Below are 16,353 nucleotides of genomic sequence, written 5' to 3' on the forward strand. Positions count from 1 at the left end.
ACTGGCTTTTGGGTTACTCTATCTTATTATATAGATGGTCCAAAAGTCCGTTAAACATTATAAAGATTAACTTGCACAATATTCATACATTGCATCTATAACATACAAAAACGTCATGGTTAATTGACTTTTAACTTCCCTGTATGTATTATGCTGGCTGAATAATTATTCTGATTTTTCAGGATGATAGTTGATTTTAATGGCTCCAAAAAGTTAACATTTTGAAATTCTTTTTTTAATAATTACTATTTACAAATATGCAATTTACTAATCAGTAAATTATCAATGTAAGTTCGTGGGTTAGTACACAGTTTTACGTCAATACGACGCTGTATTTGCACTCGAGAGTAATGTCATTCTGACGTAAACTATCAATAAAATGTAAACTTTGACTTAGTGTATATATACTATACCAGAATATAACCGTAAACGTAAACACTTTGTGCAGCACGAAATATAAAGTGAAGTGTAAAAATGTTTAAAATTAATACACAGAAATTTTATATAGTTATTAATATAATTTCTATACATTAATTTTTACCGAGTCCCATTTTGCTTTTCCAGGAACATAGTCTTAATTTATAGCACAACTTGTGTAAAAGGAGGACGATATTTCACGTAAGATGGCTCGATTTACGACGGTTCTCCAGGATTTATAGTGTAAGAAGCGCGCTGGGTTTTATAACATTTACTATATCCAATATCTTACGAATAAGAAATGAAATGAAATTCAATCAAAAATTGTGTAAAATTTATTCTAAATTTCGAAAATTCAGTTACAGAACGGAAAGTAATTTCAATTGTTAAACAGAAAGGGGTTGGCTCGCTTTACGACGATTTTCCAGAAACGTTATTTTTACAGGATATATCGTACTCCGTTATAAGGAATAGTTTAAGCCTTAAGGCACAAAATTATACGCTAAATCCTCCCAGAGAACTATAACAATACAAAGAACTCCAATAGAGAATTATGCATTCATACATTTTAATTAAATGTGAAGTTTAAAAAAAAAAAAAAAAAAAAAAAGCAGAAAGAAACGTTTTACGCAAAAACGGAAGTTTAATTTTAAAATTTCATTATATTTTAATTTTTATTATATTTTTTCGAATGTTGGATAGATAGTGATGAAAGTCACTTGACTTTGTGGATCGATACAAAAGGTTAAACTAGAACATTGAACGGCATTTCAGAATATGTGATCCAGGCGTGAAATTAAAATGTCTTTTCATAAGTAATGACTTTCCTAACTAACGATACATCTCATCTATATATTTAAACACACACATATATATATACATATACACAGTCTACTTAATCTACTATCTTAAAGCATCGTCTGTATTGGAAAGGTGAGAAAGGGTAACTTATGGACTTATCTATTAAGCAATTTATGTTATACAGAAAAAAATATGGTGTGGTCAAAAGTCGGTTAACCATGTTTAGTGCGTTCCTGTACACTAAATGTGGTTAATTTTCATTAAATCACTTTCTTATATTGGAAAGGTGAAAAAGGAAAGGAATCTTATGACTTATCTATGATGTATACATGAAGTAAAAGGAGTAAATATGTTGCCCAAAAGTAAGTTAACCATATTATTATGTTCCTATATGCTTATATGTGTATTTTACTCTGTACATCTTAAGGCATTTCTTTACATTGAAAATGTGAGAAAGGGAAGGCAACTTATTTCTTATCTATGGAGCAATTTATGTTGTATATATTATACATTGAGAAATATAGGGTGGCTTAAAAGTCAATTTGTTTCTATGTATTTCAGTACACTTGTGAATTATAAATTAAATTCAGATCAACATGTTTTTCCTTTATAAAACTGGAGAAAATGCTTAAGTATTTAAATATTTAAATAAGACATCAATTTAGTCTTTACAATAGTTAACTGATCCATGCTTTGTATGTTTCAGACTGCTTATGAATATGAATTTACATCAAGCAATTTGTGAACGGTTCATAAAATTGTTGAAATTTGTGTATCAAATGATCAATCAAATCATTCTGAACAATTTTTATACAATTTAACATGTGAACACTGCAAATCTTTACAACAGTTAATTCACTCTTGGTTTACCCTGTATGAATATCCCAAATTCTCTTTTCTCTAAGAATCTATAAAATATAAGAAAATTACCATATACATATATTATATAAACATAATCTTAATATATAACAATTCATGTATTATAAACTGAAAGTATAAGAAATAACACACACACACATTTTCTTCAGTGATGCTGATCAGCATCACTGGAAGATTAGAGATGATTCAAGTCACCCATGTCTGGGCTTATTAAGTTGGTAGATTTCTAAGATTGAAGAAATATTTTTCTCAACCAAGTCTTAGAAATTGAAATTTTTGAACTATAATTTGAATATTTTAACTTTTATTATGCTCTGCTGTGTATACCAACTAGTAAATAAGTTGTGATTATGCATTTTTAGTATACAGGTATGTGAAGCTTAATGATGGGAATATATTCTGAGAAATACTTGGTCAAGCAAACACCATAGAGTGTTTTTAGACAAACATCATATGATACAGACTATATGTAACACAATGATAAGTATTTTTGTATTTAAACATTTTAGCTCAATTATAATCTTATGGAAACTCTGTCATACGTGCGATCTATCGTTAACTGGAATGTCATTAAGTGACATGTACAGTATCTGTTACAGTTTCAATTAAACTGGTTGAAAGATGAATACTTTGCAAACTCGCTCATGTGGCACTGAAGACTCTTCGTAATCAATAAACTGTACAATGCAAAACTACCATAAAACTAAATAAAGAATAAACAAATTCCATAATTTAAATTACTTTATTAATTCAGCCAAAAGCTATCTACTCCCTCGCAAATGCATATTGTACAAAATTTACAGAACAGTTGAAGAGCAGATATATACAATTATAATATCGCTACTAGATGATCCAAGTTTTAATACATGCATGGGGGTGAAATTTGTATTTTGTAGCATAACACACACTTCTTTTTGGTGCACGGTGTGAAAGCTATGTTCTGAATAAACTTTTCGTTTTTGCGCTGCAAATCCTTTTCAAATAAAGGATATAATTTTATGATTTTTATTCTCTTTTTACATGATGATATACTCTACATATCAATGTAGAGGTGCACAATATCGAGAAGAATGAAAATGCGTGTTCAATTGTTTCTGATTTGATTGGATTCTACAATATTTCGTTAACATCAAAACAGCTTCTTATGAGAATATATCTATCAAGAAGAACTTTTATGAACTATAATTCTGAAAGATATAGATTCCAATGCATTATGTGGAGTGGAAACAAATATATTTTTACTGCATCGGGTGCACAAATTAAACTCCTCGACACATTGTAATTTCCACACGAAGGAAATTATCCATCATATATTTTTAAAATAGACAAATCACAATTTCATAAGCCCTGTTTACATTAGATACTTTGTTTGATCAGTGCAAATAAATACTAATTGAAGTTACTGCATAAAGTAAAAATCGAAATATACTAAATATAAGTTACATCACGTGTAAAAATAGTCCAATATACACAATAAACATTAATCATTATATAAAATTTAACTTTGTGGACACATTTATATATATATATATATATAATATATATATAATTATACATCACTTCATATAGAATGTGATTATTTGCATATGGACACACATTTTTCTTAATTGTGATGAATGATAAAATCAAGTGAGGATATGTCATTACGATGTTGATCGTTGATAAATTTAAAAAGAAAAAGAAAGGATTCCAGTGACACGAGCTGCACAACTTGATAAATATCTTGGCTAAAAATAGTATGGGCATAGGTTTCGGTTCCTATACAAAACAATTTTTTTTTTCCTGTTTTGGCATTGGCTGCTTTCATCATATTGTACAGTTAAGAGTCAAGTTAGGCTCTACACTAATGTCTTGCTCCATTCTAATTAGTAACGATATTGTGGATAGCAAGTGAAGGCGCATAGAAATAGGTTCTTCTAGGTATTCTGCACCTCAAATTATATTTAAAAGTAAATAAAATACAATAAAATACTCATAAAATCATAATAAAAAAACAAAAGCAAAATAAGAATAGCTTGTCATGACATGAAATTTAGAAACTGGAATGTTAATAAAAGAACATTTTACAAGTATCCAGACAATGTACAATAAAAGAATTTCTTTTGTTTACAGCTAGCTTATTGAGTTCTGTAAAAGAAATCATTTCAATTATATTTATAATAGTTTATATATATATATTTTTTGTCATTATTTTCCAAAATAAATTACTATAGATATGTGCTAATTCAAGAAAATGATAAATATATAATTGTCGACCAAAAAAATGGAGAATAAATTTTCATCTTAACAATTAACAATATTGCTAATTATATTACATTATACACACATCTATATATATATATTTATATATAGCATATATATACGTATACATATACAGGTTACATGCATAAGTATATATATTTATCTATCTCCCAGAGTTATATTTGTAAAATACTACTTAACCAACTTAATTTTGTATCCGACATAAATACGAATCATTTACTCAATATAATTTTAGATAATTATGAATTAAATTAAGTACAAAGATATTATTATTATTAATAATTTATACACACATTCATACTATTCACCAATTCAGAAGAATCAGCTTCCCAAGTCCTTTTGCCAAAAGAGAATAAAACTCAAAAATTTGAAATTAACTTAAGAATTAAATTGTATTAATTTGAGCAAATTTAATTTCTCGTATATCAAAAATGTACTATTTTATTAATGAATTTAACAAAATTATTTCAATTTATTTATTTATTTTCTGCTGATATAAACTCCTGCAATCAGGCACTTTAATTAGGCACATGTACATTATTTTATGTATCAGAAATTTAGGAACTATAAAATATTTTTTTTACTGTTAAATTTTAAATACTTTATATCTGATTCATTATTGTATATTTTCTTTAAATATTGATATATATTTATTTACATATTGTTTGAAAATATATATATATATATATGTATATATGTGTGTATGTGTGTGTGTGTATGTATATATATATATCACATGTTTATTGCAATAAATTGATTGTCGGTAATGTAATTTTCATAACTACAAAACTATAATGTACAGTTCGTATTTCAATATACATTTTATGCTTACATTAATGAAATTCTTGCTTTGATTAAATGAAGAAAATTGGTTAAAGAACTTATAATTATTAAATTTTAATTAATATGATATGTTTTTTAGTGGAAAGAAATGATATAATTATACTAAACTATGCTTTATCAGAGTAAAGTTATAAATGTTTGAAGTATAAGCACTTTTGAGCCTTTCTGGCTCACTTTTGGAGACTTAATATTCTTCTTTTGTAGCTTATTAAATTTCAATCTCCTAGAAAATTTTCCAAATGTGTTAAATATTTGAAACTTAAATTGTTTGCACTTTAGAATTGTGAAAATTTGTTAAATATTAACATTTTAAATTTATTTAGAAGGTTAACATTTATTCTTCTTCATTTAGAACCTCTAAACATAAGCCAGAATGACTTGCTTCAATTTTAAACATTAAAAAATTTGTTCTAATGAAGCATGGTTTTTGTATAATTTGAATTGGATTTGGAATTGAAGTTTCTAAAAATTAAGTTAATTTCAATATTACACAATCAATTTGAAATGGAACATATAAAAATATATTTCAAAAAACATACTTTCAGGTAATAATAATAGGAAAATATTACAAATTTATTAAATTTTTACTTTGAATAATTGTTTTTTTTAACACTTCACAATCAATTTTTCTCATGTTTCATGTTTAAATTCATCTACAAAAGTTTTCTTTCAGGTCGTATTAGTTTTCAAATGTTAAATTTTTTTAAGTATTAAAAATCAAGACAATTTATACTCTATTTTTGATATATAAAGTATTATTTTATGAAAATTTATATATATATAATTAATAATTTGTTCATACTCAACAGATTAGTATCATTTAAATATGGAATGTGTATGTATATCTATCTAGATTTTATAATTTTGTTTACTGAAATATCAGCAATTTCATTTAATTTAAAAACAAAAAGTACAAATCTATGAACATACAATACACATGTATTGTATATATGTGAAGCACTCAAAAATTTCCCAGAAAGTGATTATTATTCATAAACAAAATGCTATATGTATAATTAATTAATGTTTCTAATTTATGAATAAAAAGAATAATAAGCCTCATCAGTCTCTTTTTATTCCAAAATTTAAAAAATAAAGACATTAAAAGTGTTCACTGGCAGTTGTTACATCAAGTGAAATGTTTTGTAGTGCAGTGACAAGAATCAAAGAGCACTAATTTCTACAGGAAGGACTTAGACTAGTGACGCCATATGGGAAAATATTTAACTCAAATGGAACATACATTGAAAAATACAGCGCTAAATTCAATTTGCTATCTTTCTATTTACATTTTCTGAGAAATTTTTGAACATTCCTCATATTTTATTAACCATTAATTATTTATAAAAATTAAACTAGACAATGAAAATTCCATGATAAAATGTGAGATTCTGTGTGTATGTATGTGTGTGGAAATTATATCCTGTAAATTAAAAGTTGAAACATTTACATCTAAAAAGAACTTGGGATCACTGATTCATTCTTTAACATTATAAAATTAATGACGAAAGGCAGAATACTTGCAGCATACAAACTCAATTATTAACACAAGAAAGATGAGATGACAATGATAAAATGATGGTGATGGTAATGACTGATGACAATGATAATGATCCACCGTTGGATGATGACGTCGATGAATGAGGTTATCTTTCTTTATATACAAGTACTGGAATTTGGATTTGATTTCCAGTTATCAAGTTTACCACTCTCTTTGATTGCATCAGTACTAGTCTTACACAGAGTTCCCAATGACACTAAAGCACTTGCTATGGCCAAACCTGATTGACCATCAGGAGTATAGTCTTCATTGCCAAGAGGCATTCTCACTATAAGTGACAGCACAGCTGCCTTGCCACCTGAGCATGGTTCAAGAGCTATTGGTGTAGGATGGTTCTAAAAAGAAATAATAATGATAATTAAATATATTTTGATAAAATACAGTCCATATACTTTGTAAACAAAGTAATTTTACTTTTGTAAATTAAAATTCACTTTTCCAATTCTCAAGATCCGTTTTTTCCTGCTTAATTGCAGACATTCAGAATACTTTCCCTAATTTCCAAATACTTTCAAGCATTTTGATTTATTGTTATGGATAAAAATAACAGAAGAAACTTTGTAAAACTCAAATCCTGAGCTTGTAAAATTATAAAAAAAGACTGTTGCAAAAATATTTTGAAGTTTTCTGCACATTCATTTCCAGCCACTGGAACAGAATCAACATTAGTAGAGTTAATATTTATAGTCTCTTCTCCACCTATAAATATGCAAATTGTTTAAAAGTTTATAATTTGCATATTTGTAAGCAGAGAAAAATCCGTAAAGGAAGATTAACTTCACTAATGTTGGTTGTGCTCCAACAGTTGGAAAGGAACATGTAAAAGACTTTAAAATGTAGTCTTTTTTGTAATTTTCCAAGAATTTCCATCCTGGATTTTAGAATTCCTATTTCTACAAACTGAAATCCTTAATTTGAAAGCAACTGCCATACTAAACACATATCACATACTCAGAAAATTCTTAAAAAGATAAATACACAAACAGCACATAAACAAAACAATTGTTTTCTGTAGACTAGTAAGACTTTTACTTTAGTCTTGCATTGCACTAGGCACTGGTATATATATTATGTAGATACATTCCAACACCACCACATAATAATAATAATAAATACAAACAAAAAAATTAAGATGCAATAAATGTGTTAATAATTCAAATGTTTATATAGTAATTAGAAAAAGAATATACATCAAACCAAAAATTAAATAAAGCTTCACCATTTTCAAGCTTAGAAGATAGGTGATTTTACAGATCAACCAGATTCCTTGTTATAGGGAGCATCAAACATGCAAAAATTTAATTTTAATTAAATCTCTACTCTTTACTTGATAGTGCTTCATTTAATTTTTAAAGTTCTTTCCTGTAATTTCTATCCATGATGATGGGCTACATCCTTAAAATGTATATATAGTCAGTTTAAAAAATTTAGAATAATTTTTTAAACTGACTCCATCATAAGTGCCAACACTTAAATGACAATAAAAAATTATGGAAAAATTAAAGAAGAATATATTTAGCCTGGTTTTTTAGCTATATTTTCATTTAAAAAATTAATATCTAAGTGTTAAAAAGTCATAATTTTTAGAACATTTTATTCTAATATTTACATCTCATTTATTATAAATTACAGATTTTATCCTTTTTGGCATACTATCAATAAGAGATTGACATTGTTCAAGACTAATTTCAGACCAAATTTTTAAGTTTTTCATTTAAATCTTGTTTATTGGTTGGGTTAGATTCTTGCAGTTGTTGTGTTTTTACAAATAGACTAAATATTTTTAATTGGAGACAAGTCTGGTGAGTTTTCAGGCCAATCCAAAAGCTTTAGCTTTTAGATGTGCCATTCTTTGACTTTTTTCTTTCAACACAATGACATTTAGTTCCATTTTATTGAAAGATTAAATCATCTTGAAAATGATCTTCCATTGGTGGAATGAGGAAATATTCTAAAATATTACAATACACATCTCCATTTACTGTCTCACTAAGAAAACACAATTTTCCAAGAACGATTATAGATAAATGAACTCCACACCATAACTTTAGTGGGAAATTTAATGACTATTATAAACAATTTGGATTGTTGGTTTCACATTTCAAGCACCAAACTTTTCTCCAATATTTAAATCAACAGAAAATATACTTTCATCACTAAAAATGACTTTTTGCAATTGTTCAGGTGTAAAACTTATATTTTTTGGCCCAAATTAATTGTTTTTTCTTTTGAACTTTTGTCACATGAATTTTTTTTTATGTAATTCATACAATACTATATGCAAATTGTGATACAATTTACATAATTGCACTATTAATTATAATTGGACAATATTTATTAATTTATTCCTATTATTCTAAACTTTTTGAATGTGAATTCAAATATCCTAAATTTTATGATTATTATTCACTTAAGTAATAAATTATTTTAAATTATAAATTACTTTATGACTTTTTAACACTTTGTTCAGAAATTAATTTTTTAAAATGAAAATAGAAAATATAGCTAAAAGACCAGGCTAAATATATCCTTCAATTTTTCCATAATTTCTTATTTCACCTAGTTATTGTCATTCAAGGGTTGATACTTTGTGATGGAGTTAAATTATTGTAAAAACTTTTTGAACTGACTATATATATATATATATATATATATCAGGGATGTGGACAAAACTTAGAATGTGGGTTCCCTGCATGGCTGATGACTTACATAGGTAGTTAGGATACCGTAAAAATGCAATACCTCATGGCCACTGGCAACATATTATTTTATATAAGGAGCTGCCATGTTACTATGGCAGCTCCTTACACAATAATGTCATTATGGCTTGAGTTGCTTGCATAGTGATATGCAAGCAGGCTCAAATCATATGAAAACTAGTGATATTGTACGTATGCTGTTTTATTGAGAGTACTCAATAAAACAGCAGCTGAACAAGAACAAGTATTAAATTTTATTTTTCTTTACCTCTTGGCTTCCTAGTATTTGAGTCTGATGTGGCTGTTTTTCTATTTCAAATAGTGGTCAATTGCTCATGGCATTCTTTTTACTTTCCCAGCTATTGTATATAATAGATGGATAGTATGGCAATCAGTCAAAAAATGACATACAAAAGTTTTTATATTTTTGGACTTGGGCATCAAGAAATACAAAAATATTCAAAAGTTTTTCTGTATTTATAGATGTTAGTGTATGTATGTGTGTGGATCACAATTTTGTTCACCCATTTTGAAGCTTAATAACTCCTGTGCTTTTGTTGAGAATTTGTGAAGTTTTGCAGGAACATTTGTACATTATGTGCATTAATGCTGTGGTGACACCTTTGGTCATAAATCCAAAAGTCACCACCAGGAGGAACTCCAAGAACTTAACAGACCTGGCAACCTGACTCAAAAACCTCACTTTTGGTTTAAACCTTGTTATGTGTAAACATGCGTTGATTCTGTGTTCAACTGGTACTATCACATCATAACTCATGTAACCTAAGAAATTAAAAGATTTAATAATTTAATCTTCTTCTGTAACTTGGTATTTGTCTTATGATGAATCATTGCCTCCTCAGTAAGGAACATGGTAATTACTTACAAGCTAGCACTACAGATGCTATTAAATTTTGGTGGTTAAAGGTAGAGAGGATGAAAAATACAGAGAGTCATGTATCATATCTTAAGTGATGTCAGACTTAATGAGGATTTTACTTGTTATTAGCATTTGCAACCTTTTTTTTTTTTTATATATAAAACTAATCTCCATCCTCAAAATTAAGCTTTTTACCATTTTATAATAATTAATAATATAAAAAGTTTTGAACTAAAATATCATAACAGATAGTGCCAACACACTTTTAAATTCTTTTGCCAGGAAAGTTACACAACTTGTTGCTGGATCTTTTACACTGTATTTATTTGTAACCTTAAATAAATATATATAAATAACATTGCTAAACCCGATATACTATAAGCTAGACTCCAACCAAAGACGGAATTCTATCGGGCTAGATATGGCTAAATACAGGTACTCCTCGCTTTACGACCTATCTGCTTAACGACCACTCACACTTACGACCAATCAAGTTTCGACTTGCAGTTCAGGGAATCTCCATTCTCAGCTTGAGTGTCGATCAGTGGCGAATGGTGACATGCACACTAAGCGTACTATAATAGGGTTGCGCATACTATAATTGTCTTATAGTAACTATAATAGTCTTTTATGAATAAATTTGAAGTTTGTTGCATAATTTGTATAATTTTACACTGATCCTATATTCCCGGCGCAAGCTCCTCGCTTATCGACCAATTTGCTTAACGACGTGGTCGTCGGAATGGAACTCGGTCATAAAGTGAAGAGTACCTGTACTAAATAAATTATGCAACCAATTTGGCACTAGAAGGAAGCATTAGGCGCCATCTTTTATTAAATTTAATAATTATAATATTTAACTAATTAGTTTAAATAATTTAGAACACTGGAAAAAATGCCAGACATCTGTGTCTCCAACCACGTTGTAATAACCATCAATGGTTATAACATTAGCTTATATACACTGGAAGAGGAGATCGAACTGGAAGTCTGGATAGCATAACTGGCAACACATCGGCATAGTGAGCAGGAGTTGTGGGTTCCGAGACCCACTCTGGGTCGATTTTTCTTCTAGTGGTTCTAAATTATTTAAATTAATTAATTAAATATTATAATTATTAAATTTAATAAGAGATGGCACCTAATGCTTCCCTCTAGTGCCAAATTGGTTGCATAATTTATCTAGTATTTAGCCATATCTAGCCTGATAGAATTTGGCATTTGTTTGGAGTCTAGCTTAAATAAATAATAAATTTGTTTGTAAACTTAAGTGGAGTGGAAGTGGATGCCAACAGAGAGAGAGAGAGGTTTTTCCATCTATCACTCTCTGTTGGAGTATTAGTGTGAAAAACATATCTGTGCTGTTCCATATAGTGACATCTGATATACAGAATGGGTGAAAAGTACATAGGCTTTGAGAAATGCATAATTTGTATATTTTGAATGCAAAGATGAAAATTATTTGACATGAAACTTATTAAGTTGAAATAAGGATGTATACCTTAAAATTCATTGTATGCACTGACACCATCCATCAACTTCATCAAATGACAGGATCATGATAGGAATGGACAGCCTCTGTGCAACCACAACCACAACCAAACCTGTGGTCATTAGTTTTGAACGACAATTCTTGAGTGTTTCTGGACAGATTGTTACATAATGTGAGCCACCATCTCTAGAAACAGTAACCACTGATTTCCATACCTCACAGTGTGAAGCAATCTGCACTCATCCTGAATAGAAAAGTGGTTGGCATCTTTTTTGCCACTATACATGCAACCTCTCTCTGTCCACTGCCCACACCACCAATGCAGGAATAATAAAATTCCACTGATTGATATACATGCACGCACAAATTTTATTATGATTGCATATTATTACAAAACTTATAGTAATTTCTCAATACCTAGTTACTTTCCACCCATCCTGTGTGTATATTTTTATTTATATAAAAAGCATGCAACGTTGTAAATGCCATTTTTCTCTAAATACATTTTATTTAAGAAATGAATTCTAAACACAATGCTTTCTGCTGCAAAAAAATATTGTGGTGATACTGATGCTGTAAGTGGTTGTATTTTTAAGTTGAGTTTATATGCATGCAAGCCATAAAGTTTTAAGTACCAAAGTGCAAGTCCTATGTCTTTTGGCACTTACAATGCCTCAGCTTATGTTTACATCATTTTGTTATTCCAGAGAATTTGTAACCTGGTGAGTTTTTTATTATTTTCCTTCAAGACTTAAAGGAATTCATTCACTGGAAAAAATGTTTTTTATCTCTCCTAAAAAGTTTGTTTTCTGGTATTTACAACATTATGGCATTGCATGCTTCATATATTAAATTTAAAGTTTTTCTAATAAACAATTAATTACTACAGGAGCAATATATTACAGAAATTTTAAATGTAACACAATTAACGAAAAATAGTGACAGAAATTTTTCTCTCTCTCTCTCCTAACAGTATTTTCTAAATAATTAAAATTTGCAAACAAGAAAAATTAATAATACTTACTTTCTTTCTTCCGTCTAGTACATTATTATCAGATGCAAACTGAGCACGCTTTTCTATCTCCAAAGCTACACCTGCAAAAGGACGACTGGCCATTTGTTCCATTTCCACAAATAACCGCTGACAATAATGATTATTATTAAACAATTGCAGAATTATTGATAAAAAAAATAAACACAAAATAAATTACTAAATATTATTTCAATAAAAAATAAATTTCAATTACCTGTCTTCTTCTATAAAGATCATATTTTTGTTTAATCTTCCATAAAACTGCAGCAATAATTAGGAGAGATAAGAAGCAACTAGACAAGAAGAATAATTTTAAGATATTTTTTTAACATATATTTATAATTTTAACATTTTAAAATTATATTTATTTAATAACTAAGTAAAATGGTATCTCATACTTCAAACAACTCTAACTTTCAATGTTCCAGACTTCAAACACTAAATTTGTGAGAAACTTAACAATCTGTTCTGCACTCAAGGGATCTCTTGCTCTCACTGTAAAAGCATCTATTGCATTACCTTGTATTGAAAACATACAGGTAATGCAATAGATGCGTTTTTTTCTTTATTTTTGATGTGTTTGATTATATATATATATAACCCCTATATATTAATTATGACATCCAAGAAAAGTATGGAAGGAAACAATGAAGCCTGAGAGGGTTGTAATATTGACAATTGAAGTAGTAAAAAAGAAACTTATCATGAAGCAAGAAAGCAATATGTATATGATGGATCTGGTGACCATGTTTAAAATGTCAGTCAATGGGGTTCAACATTCTTAAGAACAAGGAAGCAATAAATGCAGTAAATGTGAGTAAAGGAGATAGCATGTTTATTGAGGAAATGAAAAAACTCCTAGCATGGATAAATGAGAAGCAATTAGCTGGTGATATCATCTCTGTGAGAATTATTTATGAGAAAGCCAAGCAGCTGCATAGGTTGCATAGTGACCTTAAGAAATGGCATTACCACTCCTCACTAAAATACAGAAAATGCAATTTTCATTTTATTATCCACTATTTATATTTTTTATTTATAGTTTTCATGTTTTAATTTATCATTTAGGGCATTTAATTGTTTTTTTTACATTAAATTATATATTTTCTGGCTAAGTTTATCAAAATAGTTAATGTTTAGAATCTGGAAACAGATTAATTCACTATCCATTATTTCTAATCAGGAAAATTGTTTTGACTTCAAACGATTTAGAGTTCAAATGGCCTCCTAAAATGAATTATATTTGAAGTATGAGGCACCATTGTATTTCTATCTAATCTAAATGTATAAACTAATAAATAATCTGATTTTGTTAATGCAATGCAACAATGTCTTGTTTATAAAATAATTCAAAAAATTATAATTAATTTGTTTTTAACTTCTACATTTGTTGAACTATTTTGCATTAAAAAACATTTGCTAAACTTATTTTTATCAAAAATTTTATGTACACATATACTTTTCTGAATAAATGATCAATTCTGATAAATAATCATTGTTTGAATTTATCCCTATTACATGTTTAATAATATTCTCTTTGTTTCTTTTGTCCATGATCATTATTATATACAGTGAATGGCAGAAGTCAGGAAGCTTCTAGTTTTATATTTTATGATGCATTGGCAATGTCTAGTAGAAATGCTTTATTGAACTTTGCAACTTTTCAATCATCCAGCTGTCAGCCTGTTATTGATCAAGAGCCAAAAAGTTTTTACCAAACCAAAAAGAAAATTTTCTGTTGGAAGAAAAATTCCATTTTAATATACAAATTTTGTTGCTCAGAGGAACTGCTTAGATTTCCTTTTGTACAGTTGAATTGTTTGGTTCTAGCATATAGAGTGACACAGAAATAATGTGTTGGGTTTTGATAACAATTCAGTCACAATGTCAACACACAATATACCCAATAAATATGGTAAAGTATATGATTGAGAAAAAAAGTTTTTTTTGATAAATAATTATAACAGAAATAGGCGTTTTAAAAAAAAACGACTTTAGAGCCTTTCATGCCCAGTACTCTGCCTAAAGTCTAAAACTTTTACAATAATTTTTTGTAGATTTTTATATTCCAATTCATATCATAAAAATAGTAAAAAAAATGAAAGTTTTGTACCAGTCTACAATATAAATAACCATAACTTGAGTTGAATCAGTTTGTAGAATAATTTGTATATCAAACTAAAACTGATCTGGCTCAAGCTGTAGCTAATTTTCAGTCAAATTCTGAGAAAAATGATGGTATCTTTTATATATTGCTCATATTTCTTCTTCTTCACTATCCATAAATGTTTTGTGGAATTTAAATCTATGCGTTTTTTTTTTAAAACTATTTTTGCCCTGTGAGCACTAAGAGGGCTTCTTTTAGCAAGCCCATTATGAGTTCAGCCAGGCCACAATGGAAAAACTGGGTGGTGAGGGACAATGCCCAACATATCCAGATGGATCTCCGCCTGAAAAATTCTGGGACTTTTTCAACCTGTCTGGATTTGATCCCAGGTCTCCAAAGTGGTAGGCTGCAACCCTGACTGCTCGGCCATCTGGCTATCAAAAATCCAATACACTGATCAATACATTAATTTGATTATTTGACAAATATTCAGCTTTAATTATTAACTAAAGACAGTAAAGAAAATCAGCATATCAGATTTTTACATAAATACAAGACCAATTCAACTTCTGTCCCAAATTTCAGTAATGGCAATGAAAATGTGTGTGTTAGAGTCCAATTTATGTCTTTTTCTCTAGCTACTCCCACTCCACATACTGACACTTCTCCTATTGTTTTAGCAACGATGCTGTGTGTACAAACTAAAAGTATTTTGACTAGTGTAAGAGCACAGCCCTGAACATGGTGAAGGTAATCATCATACTTACATAGGAAATTCTGAATCATCTCACATAGTCTGGATCTGTAATTGTGCATTAATCACTTGTTTGGCCCTTTAAATAAAGTCTTGGAAAACAGAAGCATTGGGAGACAAGAGCCCACTGCATGAAGAACCTTGAAGTCAGAGTTCATCATGTAGTGGCTCTAACACTATCCAAAATACTTTTATTCTGCATGCAGAGAATTTTTGTCAAAACAATAGGAGGAGTGTCAATGTGTGGCAAAAGAGCACACAAAGAAAAAAAAAAACTATAGATTAAAATTATATAACAAACACAGTTCCATCACTATTACTGAAATTCCAGACAGAAAGTGAACTGATCTTGTGTAAGAACCTAATATGTTAAATCTTTATAGGTTTTGGTAAATTGTAAAACTCATCATCCACATTTCTCAATCTTTAATTATTGGTTATTTGTGTTATCATCTCTTCTTTGTTGTTATTTGTGTATTACTATTCCGTTTTAGAAAAAATGTAATGTCTATTGTGTTAGTTTAATGTTGAAAGCATTCTATATCATTTAATTAACCAGATTTCATAATTATGAAATTAGTATTATTTCACATCTTATGCATCAGTCAAATTAATTCAGATTAAA

At 28.5% G+C, this 16,353-nt stretch overlaps 1 protein-coding gene across 1 annotated transcript in view; it reads right to left on the minus strand.

Annotated features, from left to right (window-relative positions):
• Positions 1 to 5,392: 5,392 nt before the first annotated feature.
• Positions 5,393 to 16,353, minus strand: part of LOC136975391 (attractin-like protein 1) — an 89,885-nt gene continuing 78,924 nt past the window's right edge. Inside the window, 3 exon segments of the mRNA XM_067270434.1 lie at positions 5,393 to 7,098; positions 12,859 to 12,975; positions 13,082 to 13,160. Coding sequence (XP_067126535.1) covers positions 6,859 to 7,098; positions 12,859 to 12,975; positions 13,082 to 13,160 — 436 coding nt within the window. The 3' untranslated portion in view covers positions 5,393 to 6,858.

This window comes from Centruroides vittatus, unplaced genomic scaffold (assembly GCF_030686945.1).
Source record: "Centruroides vittatus isolate TY-2023 unplaced genomic scaffold, ASM3068694v2 contig_371, whole genome shotgun sequence".
NCBI lineage: Eukaryota > Metazoa > Arthropoda > Arachnida > Scorpiones > Buthidae > Centruroides > Centruroides vittatus.